This window comes from Ruditapes philippinarum, unplaced genomic scaffold, assembly GCF_026571515.1.
Source record: "Ruditapes philippinarum isolate M1 unplaced genomic scaffold, ASM2657151v2 ctg3546_1_1_1_1, whole genome shotgun sequence".
NCBI lineage: Eukaryota > Metazoa > Mollusca > Bivalvia > Venerida > Veneridae > Ruditapes > Ruditapes philippinarum.
This window is the reverse complement of record NW_026861200.1, coordinates 1,712-20,044: the sequence shown is the minus strand read 5'-3', so window position 1 is coordinate 20,044 and position 18,333 is coordinate 1,712. Positions and strand designations below refer to the sequence as shown.

At 31.5% G+C, this 18,333-nt stretch overlaps 2 protein-coding genes across 2 annotated transcripts; one reads left to right on the top strand and one right to left on the bottom strand.

The window, feature by feature from the left end:
* The first annotated feature begins 357 nt into the window (after nt 1-357).
* Nucleotides 358-3,414, top strand: LOC132714840 (complement C1q-like protein 3). Its single transcript, XM_060697757.1, has 4 exons — nt 358-634; nt 1,966-2,079; nt 2,669-2,871; nt 3,113-3,414. Exons 1-4 carry the CDS (start codon nt 556-558, stop codon nt 3,320-3,322), a joined length of 606 nt encoding a protein of 201 aa, XP_060553740.1. The 5' UTR covers nt 358-555; the 3' UTR covers nt 3,323-3,414.
* A 3,049-nt stretch (nt 3,415-6,463) lies between these two features.
* LOC132714844 (uncharacterized) lies at nt 6,464-12,037 on the bottom strand. Its single transcript, XM_060697762.1, has 2 exons — nt 11,464-12,037; nt 6,464-6,525 (listed from the first exon to the last, which is right to left on the bottom strand). The coding sequence occupies exons 1-2, from the start codon at nt 12,035-12,037 to the stop codon at nt 6,464-6,466; spliced, it is 636 nt and encodes a 211-aa protein (XP_060553745.1).
* Nucleotides 12,038-18,333: the final 6,296 nt, after the last annotated feature.

The following is an 18,333-nucleotide window of genomic DNA, read 5'->3' as shown; positions in this document are numbered from 1 at the left end:
CATATACGAGAAAAATGAGTGTGCATACGCACCATGTTTGAGTATACTATGTAAATTATACTTAGGAAATATCCCCTGTTTAAGTTAACAATATTTTTCTATGTCGTCCCCTTAGTGCGATAGCATGTAAACTCCTATTAGATTAAGAAGGCCTTAATCCGCTAGTGCACTAAGGTAACGGATTGTGACAACCTCTTAATTAAGCACACCTTCACTGAAAGAGACCAAATATATTTTCTATATCAATGAACAGCATTTAACATAATTACAGAACAGAAATTATTACATCAAGGCACTTCCATACTACAATATATACGTATCTTATATTCATGTAAAACCAAGGCCAACATCATATAACCCAAGCGTTTGCAAGGAAAGGTTTAACATAATTTGTTTTGATTTCAATTCCAAAAGAAAATGATTTCACTAAAAAATTGTTCAAGGATTTTATCTTTGGGTTTTATTTATAATTTCTCAGAGTGAAAATTCATTGGGTGTTCTTTATGATATCAAGCCTGTTGGCCACGCTTCAAGTTGGACTATGAAAATACCTTGATGCAGAGTTTGTTGGAAGTGAAGACTGAAGTGTCATTGCTGACGAAAGAAATAAAGGATCTTAAGGAGACAAAAATTAGTAAGTATAAAATCATTTCATGTGCTATTTCCAATTATTAGTCCCGTTCTTTGTTAAGACAAAAATATGCCCATTCAAAAAGCACATTTGAAATAGAAAACTAAAAAAAGTTTAAATACTATCATACTTGTTAATGTAACTTTCCATCATTGGATCCAACATGCACTTACACTAAATATTTAGATGTATGTTATAGGTTATAAACTTAACACACTGATAAACAGAGTACTGTTTTGAAAGTATATAAGGAGATCATATTAAGAATGTAAAATATTCTATTTTTCCATTTTGCATTACGTAAACTATAACCATTATATGCACAAACGTTAACATAAACTTGTTGTGTTTTGCAATCCAAAAGCACTAATTTTCACATCAGCGAACATTTTAAATTCTTTTTCGCCATTGAATGTACATGAAAAAACCATAACACTTTGCTCATAATTAGAATGTAAATAAAATTCACTTTGCAATTAAACTGATAGTTGAACGAAGGGCTATGTCCCCTTTCCATTTGAAATTCCGAATATTAGTAATGGTTTACGGATTTGTTTTGTGTAGGTCAATAATTTCTCATCACATATCAATGAAATACGCTTAAAACTTGAAAAGATTATACATATTCAACACTTATGAATTTCTTAAATAAATGAACGAAGCAATAACACTCATAATTGTCCTCCATAGTAGACTATGATTTTCCTTTTAGGGATTTTTTTTCAGAATATGTTTTACAAAATGTATCAAGGGAATTCCCTTCAAATGAGTACTTATCAAGTCAACAAAATGAGAACCTAATTCGAAAAGATGATTTATATTATTGTTATGTACCCTTTTACAAATTACAAACATTCACAAAGCGAATTCACTTTTCATTATAGTCGGAAAGATGATGCAAAGGAAGGCTATGGTATTATAATAACAACATCAATCTATTGCCAAACCATATTTTCCCGTCACCGGTCAAATATTTTCTCATACTTTGATCTTTAACGACTAAACAGTATATTTGGAAATTGTTTTGCACCAAGGGCTGTTATATCAAAATATGCATCAGAAAATTCATTGAATTAAAATTGAAAAATACATTTTCCCTGATAAATTCAATAAATTTAATAACTTACTTTTTCTGACACTATAAATGGACTATCCTATATCAATATAGTTTTTTTTTTCAATATTTATAAAGTGAAGTTGCAAAATAGTGTGCATCAAATTCTAATTTAAAATGAAGTTATACACCTGTTAGTAAAAATGTCCTTCATGTTGCTTTGATATCAAAATTCAAGTATTTTAATGTATTATTCCATATCAATTTCCTTTTTGGTTAGATGAAAACAGAACGAACAACAGCGTTTCTACAACAAATATTTTGAAGACTTTGCTTGAATTGCAGAATGGTGTGGCAGCACATGCGAAAGAAATTGATGAACTAAAACGCAGCGGTATGTAATGAATAATAGAACATGTAAAACATGATATTTATGAACAATTGAACATGTCAAACAGCAAAATTATGAATAATTAGACATAAAAATATCAAAACTATATTCTAAAATGTTCATTTAAAATGAAAACGGCAGATTTTTGTAAGTGATTTTATAGCTTTTTTAAGTACAATTTTGCATGCAATATCATATTCATGATCATAATAATGAAACAAACAAGAAACAAGATCAATACAATCATGTAAAATCTTTATTATGTTTCATTTCATGAAAATTTAGTTTCTTTTTTTTTCTTTTCGAAAAATGAATTGCATGTCAAAATGGAAAATGTTGATGTTGAATGAACAAATAAAGTACATTTCTTAAGTATTTTGCAGAACTGAGAAAAATATATGCAATATAATGTGCTGAATGTAACGATCTATTCAATATACAGGTCACTATTTTTTAGGTTTTTTTTTTTCTAATTTTCTATTTTTGTTATTTTGAGACTTCAATGAACATTCATTTTTTTAATTGTAGTTAAAATCATTATGTTTCTGTGAACAGTGAGAAAAGAAATACAATAAAAAAATGCCTATTTCAGACCGTAAAACAGTAGCATTTATGGCACAGCTGACTAAACACATGGTGAATCCACGACAACACACGGTCGTTGTATTTGATGCGGTTTTAACAAATGTTGGGGGTGCTTACAAACCGAGTTCTGGAGTTTTCCTGGCACCTGTTAACGGAACATACACGATACATCTTGTTGCAAGTTCATCACCAAAGTCAACATCTGAATATGTTAGTTCTATTTATGTCATTAAAATCTTGTGACAAACAAACCTACTCATATTCAAATATAATAATTTGTAACATAATTTTTAGCTGAATTTTGCTTCCGATGTTATTTAAGGTATACGATTTATTCCCGAATTTAATCACACTCATTAAGTACTATTTGTTTTTGGTATTTAGTTTGTGTCTTTGTGACCATGCTTCGAAAAATCCATTACGTTCAATAGTTTACGTTCTCTTCTTCCAGCTTCACTTGTACATCATGCACAACATGCTGAAAGTTGGTTACATTTTCTTGGACCAAATTCCTGACCGTGCGTTAATTAGATCCACGTCTATTGTCATACAACTACGTGCCGGGGACACCGTGTTTGTTAAAATTGGAAACCCCAACCCGAAAGGAACGCTCTTAGGTTCTAACTTTCATACAGTCTTCAGTGGTTTCCTGATCAATTGATTTTTTCTTTCAAAGTAAACTTTCTAGAAAAAGTGTCAAATTGAAATTATTTTATATTCCTTCTTTTGTTACAATGCTATAATCAAATTGTATTTTCACCAGTTTATAATGTTTACATACCATTTCCACTAAACAATCTGACGTTTAATTATACAAGAACCACCAGCTGATATACTAGTCTAACAAACATCTATGCTTTGTAATAAATTTTTCTTGGCTGATTGGAAATATTCCCTTGAAAAGAAACATATTCTAGTATAAGTGCATGCACACTGATTTGAAACTGATTTCAAAATGATATAAAACAAAAGGTAAAAACAGAAGAATGTGACTGTATAAAATCTATAACTACGTACACAATTCATGAAAATAATTTAAAATAAACTAGTATTTTCACAATTGAACACTGTTTACATTTCTTTTGCACATTATGATTAAAAACGTCATCAAATCCCTTATTTTATAACACATAAGTCACCGGATTTATATAAAATAAAGAAAAGCTTTTAAATCAAATTTACTTAGCTGAACTGATAATATTCGCTTTAGAACAAAAGCATAAACATGTGTATGTACATTTCCACTGATTAATTTTTCTATTTCAAGATTTCACAAAACATAAAATATATAATCTTCAACAATATACAGTAAAGTCATAAAGTTTCTAAAATATTATATTATAATGAACAGCCAAAATAAAGTGTAGAAAAGCATATTGTGCAATAAAAGTCTTTTGTTGCTCATATAATGGCCTTTGCCACGGGAATAAATGCAAATTAGCACAGTCATTACTACGGAAGAGCATTAGTGCCAGGTGTATGTTTTTTATTAACTCGAAATTTCGAGTTACTAACTCGAAATTTCGACTTACTAACTCGAAATTTCGAATTACTTATCTCGAAATTTTGAGTTACTAACTCGAAATTTCGACTTACTAACTCGAAATTTCGACTTACTAACTCGAAATTTCGAGTTACTAACTCGAAATTTCGACTTAGTAACTCGAAATTTCGACATACTAACTCGAAATTTCGAAGTTAGTAACTCGAAATTTCGACTTAGTAACTCGAAATTTCGACTTACATTGCACGACTTTCATTGGTTGCCGGTGAAAGCAAGGATTGAATTCAAGATACTTTCTTTCGTGTGTAGTTGTTGCACATTGATAGAGCACCTTTAACATTTATTTAACAGAACAATTTTATAGGGTCAAATTGTCCACACATACTGAACATATCCTTCGCTTTTTTGTGGAGGGGGGGGGGATGTAAAATCACACTTTCCACATTTCCATGTTAACAGGGTATTTCTTTTTCTTAAGCACACATACAACCATCATATGGAGAAACAACAAGTCCAAAACCCACCCTATTGTAAACTGTGCAATATCATAAATAAGTTTTAAATGACGTGTATAGGCCAGTTATAGTCTGTCACGTTTCTTTATACTAATAATGTTTTTGTAACATTATTCATTATTTACTAAGTATATGTTAGTGTTCATCCGTGCTGTTCTACAGAAATTAGAAACTTCGACGGGAGCGATAGCGACAGGAGAATGTTTCTAATTTCTGTAGAACAGCTAAGGATGAACACTAACATAGTTAGTGTCAAGCTTTATTTGGCCCTTGATTACGTCACTACGCGGTACTATGAAGCACTATAAAAAATAAAAGGCGACTATGAAAGGATTTCAATATAGTTTCGACATTTTTTCTTCTATGAAAATTAACGCGCAGAATTTTGAAGAAATACAGCGTTTTCATTGGATGATAAATAAAGCTGGACACTAATACTTTGATTCATATTGTGTTGATAAAAGTTGATAAAAGTGATACTTGTTATAATATATATGTTGGGAACAATATAAAAGCATCCGATTTTACAAGAAATATAGTCAGTCCAACAACTTGACAAAGGCCTCAGCACGCCCTATTTTGGCCACGCCGCGATACTTTCCTCAGATGTCCCACACGTAAAGTATAAGATCGGCTTTTTTACAGGGATGAGTAGAATATGATTAGTGAAAAGATATGTTCGAACAGATGGGATACAATACAACGTCTGAAGAACGCCTGAACGTACAAATTAAAGGAAGCCTTGTATTTTTTATGTCGGGTGTGTACATGCCATTACTAAGTTTAAGTTAAATTTCAATAGTTTTTGTCCAGGCACCCGTTTCTCCATCTCCATCGTTCAAAGGCACTGCCTACTATATCTTATACCATCTAAGATAACATTGGCCATTCTTGTAAATTAAAAATGTTAATAAGTCGAAATTTCGAGTTACTAAGTCGAAATTTCGAGATAAGTAACTCGAAATTTCGAGTTAGTAAGTCGAAATTTCGAGTTACTAAGTCGAAATTTCGGGTAAGTAAGTCGAAATTTCGAGTTACTAAGTCGAAATTTCGAGTTAGTAAGTCGAAATTTCGAGTTAGTAACTCGAAATTTCGAGATAAGTAACTCGAAATTTCGAGTTAGTAAGTCAAATTTCGGGTTAGTAAGTCGAAATTTCGAGTTAGTAAGTCAAAATTTCGAGTTAGTAAGTCGAAATTTCGAGTTAGTAACTCGAAATTTCGAGATAAGTAGCTCGAAATTTCGACTTACTAACTCGAAATTTCGAGTTACTTATCTCGAAATTTCGACTTAGTAACTCGAAATTTCGACTTATTAACATTACAACATTAGTAACTCGAAATTTCCAGTTAATAAAAAACATACACCTGGCACTAATGCTCTTCCGTACATTACACTAACTACTACATTTATCTTTTGCGGGGTTTAAAATGAAAAAGTTAATATATTCGTGAAGTATACATATAAATGTAAATATAAAAATGTGTATATAAAAAATTATATTAATGAATATTGAAGTGTTTATAAATTAATGCACATAAACCTGGAGATATACGTAACATGTATTGCATTTGTAAAGATTTTTGTAACAAGTAGTTTGAATATCAATAACATTTTATAAACATATACACCATTGTAAGGCAAACACAGCTTAAAATAATAGTACAACGTTTGAAAGTATAAGGTTAGACCTGTTGACATTTTCGGATCCAATCTTTGTAACTGAAGGATATTTTTCTGGCGAATATTCTTCAAGACATGTATCGAGTGCAGCATATAACTTCATTATACAAGCATATTTGGTGATTGCTTTTCTTTGTTAAATCTAGCCCAATCGTCAACAGTGCCTAAAATAAATAAAGAACACTTAACATCACATATATGTATATCATAATTAATTTCAAAGTCAATAAAAAGTAATAAAAAAGTGTTAATTTTCAAAGTCTTAAATAAAATTATTCCGTATTGATGATTTTCTAAAGCGATATATTCAAAACAAGGCAGAAAACGAATGTCAGAAAACAAGTCAGGCTAATAATGTAAGGAAAAATGAATAGAAACCCCTACTTTAAAGAATTTAAACATTTTGCATTTCCATTTTCCTTCTTACACGTGTATTACTTTAACTGGATAAATTTGGAATTTTAGATTGTCATATTACATGTATATTAAAGGTACATTATGCCTTAGAAATCAATAAATTTTCATTCCTAAGAAATGCTGAACATAGTGTTTGTATAATGGAATGAGGGCATGTTAGATGATAAACAACAGAATAGTGGACATTCATTCCTTCATCCGATATGCGGTTAACAATTTTCAATCACGAGGTCATGCGTTGCTTTCATGTTTGGCTTACTAATGTCGTGAAGGGCATAAAAGTAGTATTTCTATAAAATTTATAAAGGGTAATTCTATGTTACTTCCTATGAATCTTATTGTCGATGCGCTAAAGAGTTTTTACATAGAATGTTGATGACATCTTGCACACGTTAAAACTGCGCGTAAACAAAATAAAAAGCTCTTTCATAAGGGCATTTTGGAAATACTCTTTCATAAAATTCAATTATTTTGAATTTGCAAACAGAAGAGTTTCTTTCTTAGTGGACTTTCTCACATAAAGAATGTTCAGCCTACAGTAGAGTTAGGCTCGACCCACAAATATTTAAAAATGTAAATCAAGTTCAACCCGTATTTATACAGTAAATTCATACAGCTTCTAAAATATTATATTATAATGAACAGCCAAAATAAAGTCTAGAATATTATATTGTGCTATATAAGTCTTTTGTTGCTCATAAAATGGCCTTTGCCACGGATTTAACTAAATCAAATTTTGTTCTATGTTGTCACATGACGTGAATATGTTTGTATCGGAAAATAAACTGAGCATGTCACTGGGACCCGGAAAAGATTAAGTAAAATGGGTCTTACTTTGTTAAAATGGGTGTTACTTTTAAATCATTTTTACGAGATAACAAGCAGATTTCTCAGGAACATTTAGAACATTGTAAAAAGTGCACCCTATTTATAATATATGTGTATGCTAGCACACTAAAAGCACATGCAAATTTTCCCTGGCGGGATCATTAACAAGATATTATTTAGATAATTAAATTTTACTTGAGATAGATTTGAAATGGTTGCAATGAATGATGCACATAAAGCCAGCGTTAACATTGTCCGAATTATGTGTTGTGTGATATTCTGTGTTGTGTGATATTCTGTGTTGTGTGATATTCTGTGTTGTGTGATATTCTGTGTCTTCATCCAGTACAAACATGTAGTCCTTAAATGGCCGGGTTTCAAAACGTATAATTTGATTTTTTAACCAACATATTAAGCCAATTGCATTGTACAGAATTATATTGTTAATATAATCAAGTCAGTAAATCAACGGCAATTGAAAAGGAACGTAATGTCGTAATCCTAAGTACATGTGTATAAGGCACCATAGGCGGTTCTGATGACCCACCTTTGCTTAGCATTCTTAGTAAAATATTTGTAATACATAAGTTAATAAACATTTGGTAAAACTTTAATGATTAATTGTTAAGAACAGTCATTTTAAAAATAAATTACAATTATTCATTCAAGTAGTAGTTACTTTTTTGTATCCTAAAGCAAATGCAGCAGTCATGGGTATTTTAGTCCAACGGATTCCATTCAAATTACGTTATCTAAAACTGTCACATTTGTAGGGGAATGAAGATTCATTTATCGAGCACTGAATTGTAAACAAAATACAATCCAGTTTGACGCGTAAGTTAAAATTAATTCAAACTTGATAAAATATTTGTTGACTGATAGAGTTTTGCTTATTTTTTTCCTAAACAAAAATAGGGTGCGAAAAAGAACAGCGTTATACGATAATCGGCATTAAATTTAATCTACTGAATCGAATAAAACCTGTGGCGTTAGTTAATTTAGCATGAAATGAAAATAAACATGATAATACGGAAAATATAAATACAAATGTGTTATTTTTGTTGCTTTAAAATGGTTTTGTAAACTATCTTATCTGAGGGTAAAAAATAACAGCTACATATACATGTAGTCCCTAACCAGTGTTTATTGGCAGTTTTATACCTCGTTTTTTTTTCTTCTTTGTAAAGTGACAAAATCACGAGGATATAAACAATTAATTTACCTGTTAACCGATTTACAAAAGTAAATGTGTTTCGATTCATTTTAAATACTGCTTTTTTATTCGACTAAAAACGATTTCAAACATTTACAGCACATAGAAACTGCTTTATTTTGATGAGCATATTGTTCAAGCTAATTTTATTCAGGTACGTATATACCAATTTGTACGTTGCTGGTGTAATGTTTATTATCATTATCAAACAATTGTTTTTAAAACATTGTTAAGCATAGTGTTTTTACGCTCTCTTCGCAGTTCACTGAAAACACTAAAGTGAACAATAGTGAAACATTCGACCAAAGCGCAGAATTTAGTGTTTTTAAGTAAGTTAACATTTTAGATGGAGAATTTCCGGACTTAAAACTTTACGGCGTTTTTATACAGTCATAAGGGAAATTGGTCTGACCTTGATCATATTGTATCATTGAAGACATTCTTGATTATTAAAAGATATTTAATGTATGTCATTGTATTAAAAAAACGAAGCCAGTAAGTCATTTTAATAAGATCATCAAGGAGAGGCGGCGTTCAATGAACGCAACCCCTACACAACCCACACGACCCAGCAACACAGGACACCGGTAAGGAGCACATCAGACACCAGGGCACAAGGCAAAGTACGATTTTCTACAACAGAAAAAAACTGATGATAAACCGAAGCGTATTACTTCGTCTTGTTTTTTCATATATTTCCCATTTGTTGGCAGTTGGCTGCTACAAGGCATGTTATTTACATGCCAATAAATGAAATGAACTGAAATTAACACCACAAACTTATATAATCTCTCATTTGATAGGAAATATCCATTTTTTTAAGCAATGGATGACATAAAATTGCTGATGTTGGCCATTATGTATAAAGGGAGGATTGTGTATTCCCCTTTAAAGCAAAATAGATTAAACAAAACTGAAGAGATTTCTCTAGAAGGTCCGCACATACGTACACATAGACAGAATGCCATATAGTGTGAACTAAGGGGCATAAGACTATGTATGATTTGTTTTGTTTTCTGTATTAAAACCGCAGTGACTATTTACCTATATTTTCTATCAAATGGAATTATAAAACGAACCTTCAACAGCTGAAAATTACCATTGTTAAAAAATCAGCAGTTTTGAAATTTTGCAATTTTCATGTTGTGTATACATATAAAATGGAATTTTAGTTTCTTGTTTATGGCCGTTTTCAATTTGGGTGATTCCAGTATTCCTACTTGAATACTAAATAATCACCCTTAGGATATGTGGTCTGCTTTTAAATTTGTCTTTTGACGTATTATCTGTGATATGCAGGATTCATAACCTCTGATCCGCTTTCAAAATCCCATTTTATTTAGTTCCGCCCATTGTTTTCTTGTTAAGGGCACACGCATTCTTTTACTTGGGGACCATACACCGCTTTTCATGAAATGTCACTACTGTGTCACATTGAAGGTTCCATGATAACCGCCGTATGAACACATCTGCAGATGTTTCTTAATTCAAAAATCACCATTTTTTGTGATTAAATGTTGAATTCTGCTTAAGCCGGTGCTAGGTGGCGTAGACAGTAACTTGCATTTTCCAGTACCGTCCATGAACAGAAGCAATCAAACCGAGCCTGCAACATTTTACAATTTTTCCGTGTTAGGCTTTCTTCAGGGATTCTGTTTTTCACTATTTCAGTTTCTACAAATTATGTTGTCGTTAGACTATTAACATAAGATATGAAAAACAAATCAACAAGGATGAATACAATCCCCACACAACCCAGCAACACAGAACAGCCGACATGGACAGATGATGGAGCCCAGTAGGACCCAAATAAACAAGGCACAAGGCAAAGTTAGAACGGGGACGATTACTTTAATAATATGTTTTAGGAAATAATAGAATCCGACAATGCAACAAGTAAGAAATAATAGAAACTGACAAGGAATCAAAAGAGACGATTAATTAAAAAGCCTACAAACGTAATGGTGCACAACTCTATATTATGTATCGAAACAGGGAACATATTTCAAAAGTCAAAAATATATCGTACATATAATAAGGAAATTTATATCAATTTTGAGTGCATTGTTGTAGAATGATGCTCGGCTCAGGAATATTATCACGAAAACCGAAAGGCCAGATAAATTAATTTCAAAACATGTTAACAGTAAACCATGCATAATCCACTATAAAGCATAAAACATTGATGTCAATTTATAGTCTAACATACAAATAAAAGCATTGATCTGATGTCAATATGTTAAACTACGTTGAACACGGAAGTAATCCTCTTGACGTCATTTGAATTATTGACGTCATATATTACATTATATTACGTATAATGCATTCTTTCTTTGTACTGTTCATCTATTGAATAATAATAACTTGACTGTCCTAATTGTTTGATTGGGGAAAAGTGTAAAGCATGTTAGAACTAAAATATAATTATTTCTTTTTCTATATAAGTAAAAATACTAAGAGTGTTAATTGTTAACGTTCCATAATTTCCATTTTTTAAAACAATCATATTTTCCCTTATGGGTAACAAAATATGTAGAATGGACCATAACCACCTTGGATCGTTGCTCTTTTGACATTTTTGTAAATGTGGGACCTCCAACAAATAAGCTTTTATTCAAGTGCGAGATACTAACATTTGACGTACGGATCTCTTCGTTTAGAGCTGGTTGATTTATTTGTAAGCGTTTACTTAGTCGTTTTAACCAATTCTCTACTAACTTTACTGTTCTTGAACTGCTTCTGTAAGCTGTGAATCCTGCACAAATGCCTTTGTCTTCTGACTGCGACCACATGTCAAAATTACCTGTGAAATACTTGAATGGATTTTGCAGAAATACCGTGTCAACATCTGTGTATAGAATATTTATTGACTCTTTTAAATACTTGAGAATATAGACTGGTCTTGCCGAGGCCATTTGTCTGTAACCAATACTGTTCCAAACAAGTGGAGATGAAATGTTTATAATCCAGCTCCGGATAATTTCTACTAAAGGTCTTGAATATTTTTCCTTTAATTTTGCGAAAACAATTTCATCCTCAGCTATCACAATCACATTAACTGTTAGATCCAGTTTTCGAAAATACAACCACCAGTTTTCAAAAAAGTCAAAGAAAGCTTCATTAACAGTAAGAAGAATTGTCCATTTTTTGGGGTTTGTTAAATTATCCTTTTCAGACAGCTCTGTTGCGTTATATCGCGGTTGTGTAACTTGAAGCATATTTTGTATCGGACATAGAAACTGACAAAAAGAATCTAATTTAGAAAATGATCCATTTTGTAGCCTTTTATTAAAGATATCACCAGTTGATAATTTAGAGTTGAAAATGACATAAGTTCCTATACAAGCCAAAAATACAGTAATCCACGTCGATTTCTTTTTCATGTTTAAAACAAAACAACAACACACACTTAATACACGCTTACTTGTAGCAGTCATTTCACATAAATTATGTGCATAATTTTCTTTATTTGTATTTCCAACCAGATTGTATTTACCAATTAATTTCACAGCTGTTGATTAAACTCCACAGTATTTTTAACTTAATCAGAATCGCTCTCAATAACTTGGTATTTCATATTATCATATATATAAGTATCTCTGTGTGTGTGCGTGTGCGTGCGTGCGTGTGTGTGTGCGCGTGTTGGTACATGCGTTGGTGCGTGAGCATGTGCGTGGGTTCGTGTGTGTATTTGGTTCAATTTTAACAATAATGCTTCTATAGATCGGACATATGCTTTATTCTACTGCAATTAACTCTCCAAAAAGACAATTGTCAACACGAAACATTTAAATTAAATCGATATGGCATAAGCAGTAGAAGTTAAGATCACCACACAAATATATTAAACCTTTCTTTATAAGGTTAAATCAAATTGGAGAGATCATTTTTTAGTTAAGATGGTAACGCCATAAACCTAGATGAACTTTCAGGTTAAGTAGAATATCGCGGTAAAATTGGAGATCACTTATTTAAGTTATAATTATAAAAGCTTGTTATCTTCACACGAACATTCACATATTGATCCACTAAAATTAATAATAAATAGAGGATATTTGTTTGTTTGTGTGTAAGACGAAATTTTATTTCATCGAGTGGGCTTTAAAAACAGTATTCTCACGAGTGGCGTAGCCACGAGTGAGAATACTGTTTTTAAAGTTCACGAGATGAAATAAAATTAAATCTTACACAACAAACAAACAAATTTTCTTTTTATTTTATGCTAAAAAACAAGTTTAAACGAAATTTCCATAATATTAACATAAATATTAAAATCTGTTTCCCCATTGAGAGCCTCATTTCGTGCGAATTCTTCATTAAAAACAAGAAGTCTTGAGCTAAAAAATAAGTCCGACAATCAACGTTAAATGACAGTGATATTATTTATTTTGTTTAAAAAATATGAATGATCGCTTGTTTTAATAATAAAAACAAACAATTCGTGTAGGAGAACATTCCAACCATCCATCCATATTTTTGTTACTTACTGCAAATTTATATTAGACCTGGCTTTGTTAAATGTAAGCGGCAGCCATTTTTTAAAGTTGTGTATTTCACGGGAGGAAAATAATTGTGTTTGATTCAGAGGGATATCATTTGGATTTGTTAGTCATACACCTTTTTAAAAGAAAGAAAACATATTTGAGGATTGAAACAGACACGAAATAAGTGTTGACAGATGTGAAAACATGAAAAAAGCAGCTATGAAAATGGAAGACTTGGAACTTGCTCGGAACGCTGGGTGGTTAACTTGTTCTACGAGCTGTAGCTGTCATTGCTTTTCAATTTTTCATAAAGCATACGGCAGTTATTACTCGTAGGATACTTTAATATGCCCAAATGACATCAAGAGCAGTTTGCATGTGGAAGGAATGTATTATTTAGACTTTAAAAATGAAACAAAAAATTTAGAGACGAAATTTGGTGATTGGAATTTGAATGAATAGAAGTAAGTTTTCTTCTTGTTATTACTTTTGACGTTTAAGGTATTTATCAATTTCAGCTTTGCGTTTTCTTTAAACAGCCTGACATTTGTCAGAATTGTTAGCAAAAATAAAATTGAGGTACCACGTGGGAAAAATCTTAAAAAAGTAGTTTCGTCATTGAAAAGTGTGAAATTATATTTTGATAATTTTCACTGTGAAATTATCAAATATAATTTTCACGGATAAATCAGTAATCCACTGAAAAGCATAAAATAAAAAAGTTTTTTCACACATAAAACACTTTTTCATACAAGCCAGTATTAATAGTTCTACGGTCAAGACTAATCTATTATACAGACAATTGTTAATGATAAATTTACTTAAAAAAGTGTTTATTACAATATATATTTTTTATGTCACAAAATATCATGGAATCTGAGCTTTCGATAGATTTCAATTTCATCGATAGATTTTTTTCTGATGACATTAAAATTTTCCTTTCTCCAAAAAGGAGGCTAAAGGCATGATTATTATATAAATACTTCTTAGGTAAAGTTACACTATTTCGATACCAAAGTATAAAATGAATTAATTTCCGAAAATATATTTCATTGTGCCATTTAACCCAACATAACAGCGTTTCCGCACCGTTACCAATTTTGCTTATGCGGTGGTTCTCAACGCATAAATAGGGCCACCACGATAATGCAACAACGTTCTACGCATTAACCATATAATGATTACTTTGAACACTTTTTGCCTTTTTGTCGTATGTAAAGAATTAACTTTGACCATTCATGATAAAGCTAAAACATATATTCTAGTATGTCAACCAAACAATGGTGATAATTTTGATTATAATTATTTTCATTTTATTATCATCATTTTAATTATTGGTGTCGCGTAATTACCACACGCATGGGTGACTCAAACCAATGCCCTTGTTGATCAAGAAGCCTCCCTTTATGCTTCAGTGATGTGAACACCAATAAAAAATGTAATTCAAACTATTTGCCAATATTAAAGCCTTGTGCTTTTGAACCAGCTCTTTTAAAAAAAAATTGTGGGTGCCATGGCGACCAGAGTTAAACAATACATGCATTTCTTTAAATAACTTTTGAAAAAGGCTACCTAAGGATCATTCATGTGAAGTTTGGTGTAAATCTGCCAGACACATTTAACGACAGACGAATGACGGACAACCATCACTCACAAAAGCTCAGATTTAAACAAAGGGGTCTCCAAGTAATATTGTTAGCTTATAATAACAACAGCAGATATAAAATCTAAATCTTAAACTGATATCACAAAATTCATATTTGTATCTGAAAAAGTGCACATGTAAAATATTGCTGATTGCTACTGCTTAGGAAAACAACAGTCCCAATAGATGTGTACATATAAGGATATATATACCCTGCGTTGGGGCCAAATTTGACCCAAGGGCTTTTATTTGAACAAATTTGGTAAACACTCATTAGAAGATGTTTCATGCTAAATATCTAAGCTGTAGCTCTTTAGATTTTTTAAAAGAAGATTTTTTTATAAGAAAAGAAAATAAACTATCACGTGTCAAACTATATTAGATATCTGGAAAGTAATAACAAGTAAGTCAATATGATCCTTATATCGCTGACCTGATTATTGAGGCTCTGAATTAATATAGTTAGCAATAAATGTAAGGCAGATTTAATGCCATAAACTGGATCTGATAACATAACATTCATATCTGTACCTGAAATAGTGCAAATGTTAATAAGGCTTTTCCGTACATGCCTTTGTATGTGCTGTAACCTTTTTTGACCTCAGATGAGCCGTATTCAAACCTGAACTGGAAAAATCATTCAAACAACATTTCTGACCAATGTCCCGGACATTTACGCTAAACATGTAACTCGAAATTTCGAGTTAGTAAGTCGAAATTTCGAGTTAGTAACTCGAAATTTCGAGATAAGTAAGTCGAAATTTCGCGTTAGTAACTCGAAATTTCGAGTTAGTAACTCGAAATTTCGAGTTAATAAAAAACATACACCTGGTCCTAATGCTCTTCCGTAGTTCTGTACTCAGTACAGAGATGTTTACTGTTTGTGTGTTCAAAGCAGTAGAATCTAGAAGCAAATTTTATTTTCATTTTTTTCGGTATGAATATGTCGTATTATTTCTTCAAATCTCAATAGTAACAAAAATGTGTTTGTACTCAATACACTTAAGCTCTCATATAATAAAAATAAAGAGATTCGTGCTGACAACCTACTTTCACTTTTACAGTTAACTGTTTGATGACGTAAAATATGACGTCATTGTTTCAGTTTGTACATGTGCACATGTTCTGCAGGATGATAACTAGTTCTCGGCCCCGGGCCGCAAGCTCATAATAGGTCACCAGGTCACGTGACACTCATAATCAGTTAAAATCATAGGCAATTTTGTTACTATATATAGTAACAAGTATATTAATAAGAGATTAATACACGGCAGAGTAGGGCCGGAAGGTGATAATCGGCCTGCAAAATGAATAATGGCCCCGAGGGCATTATTCATTTCAGGGCCGATTATCACATTCCGGCCCTACTCTGACGTGTATTAATGTCTTTAATACACTTGGTAGATCTAATAGTAGCATTAAAAAAACAACAACAACAACAAATACTTTGAAGTTTTTTCGTTGAAATTATTGTCTACACTTCTACTGTTCTGTACAGAGATGTTTACTGTTTGTGTGTTCAAAGCAGAACAGTAGAATCTAGAAGCAAGTTTTATTTTCATTTTCTTTTCGGAATGAATTTGTCGTATTATTTCTTCAAATTTCAATACTAACAAAAATGTGTTTGTACTAAATACGCTTAAGCTCTCATAATAAAAATAAAGCGATTCGTGCTGACAACCTACTTTCACTTTTACAGTTAACTGTTTGATGACGTAGAATAAGACGTCATTGTTTCTGCACGTGCACATGTTCTGCGGGCTGATAACTAGTTCTCGGCCCCGGGCCGCAAACTCATAATAGGTCACGTGACACTCATAATCAGTTGAAATCATAGTCAATTTTGTTACTATATATAGTAACAAGTGTATTAATATATTATAATGAACAGTCAAAATAAAGTCTAGAATTGTGCTACATAAGTCTTTTGTTGCTTATAAAATGGCCTTTGCCAGGGATTTAACTTAATCAAATACAGTTCTATGTTGTCACATGACGTGAATTTGTTTGTATCGGAAAATAAATTGAACATGTCACTGGGACCCGGAAAAGGTTAAGTAAAATGGGTCTTACTTTGTTAAAATGGGTGTTACTTTTAAATCATTTTATAACAAGCAGATTTCTCAGTAACATTTAGAACATTGTAAAAAATGCACCTGATTTATAATGATGAGACGTAAAAATATGTGTATGCTAGCACACTAGAGGCACATTCAACTTTTCCCTGGCGGGATCATTAACATTACATTATGTAGATATTCAAGTTTTACTCGAAATCGATTTGAAATTGTTGCAAGGAATGTTGCACATAAAGCAAGCGTTAACGTTGTCCGAATTCTGTGTTGTGCGATATTCTGTGTTGTGCGATATTCTATGTTTTTAAATGGCTGAGGTTCAAACCGTATAATTAAATTTGTTTAACCAACATATAAAGCCAATTACAGTGTAAGAAACATATTGTTAATATAATCAAGTCAGTAAATCAACGGCAATTGAAAAGGAACGTAATGTCGTCATCCTAAGTACTAAGGCACCAGAAGCGGTTCCGATGACCCACTTTTGCTTAGCATTCTTAGTTGAATATTTGTAATACATTAGTTAATAAACATTTTGTAAAAATTTAATGATTTATTTTTAAGAAATAAATGACAATTTTTCATTCAAGTAGTAGTTACTTTTTTGTATCCTAAAGCAAATGAACTCACTCTGTGCAGCAGTCATGGGTATTTTAGTCCAACGGATTCCATTCAAATTACGTTATCTAAAACTGTCATATTGGTAGGGGAATGAAGATTCATTTATCGAGCACTGAATTTTAAACAAAATACAATCCAGTTTGACGCGTAAGTTAAAATTAATTTAAACTTGATAAAATATTTGTTGAATGATAGAGGGAAACATTTTGTCTTCTAATTTCTTTTGCTTAATTTTTTTCTTAGCAAAACTAGGATGCGTTATACGATAATCGGCATTAAATTTTATCCACTGAATCGAATAAAACCTGTCGCGTTAGTGAATTTAGCATCAAATGAAAATAGACATGATAATACGGAAAATATAAATAAAAATGTGTTATTTTTGTTGCTTTAAAAGGGTTTTGTAAAATATCTTATCTGAGGGTAAAAAAATAAGAGCTACATATACATGTAGTCCCTGACCAGTGTTTATTGACAATTGTATACCTCGTTTTTTTTCTTCTTTGTGTAGTGACAAAATCACGAGGATATAAACAATTGATTTACCTGTTAACCGATTTACAAAAGTAAATGTGCTTCGATTCATTTTAAATACTGCTTTTTTATTTGACTAAAAACGATTTCAGACATTTACAGCACATAGAAACTGCTTTATTTTAATGAGCATATTGTTCAAGATATTTTTATTC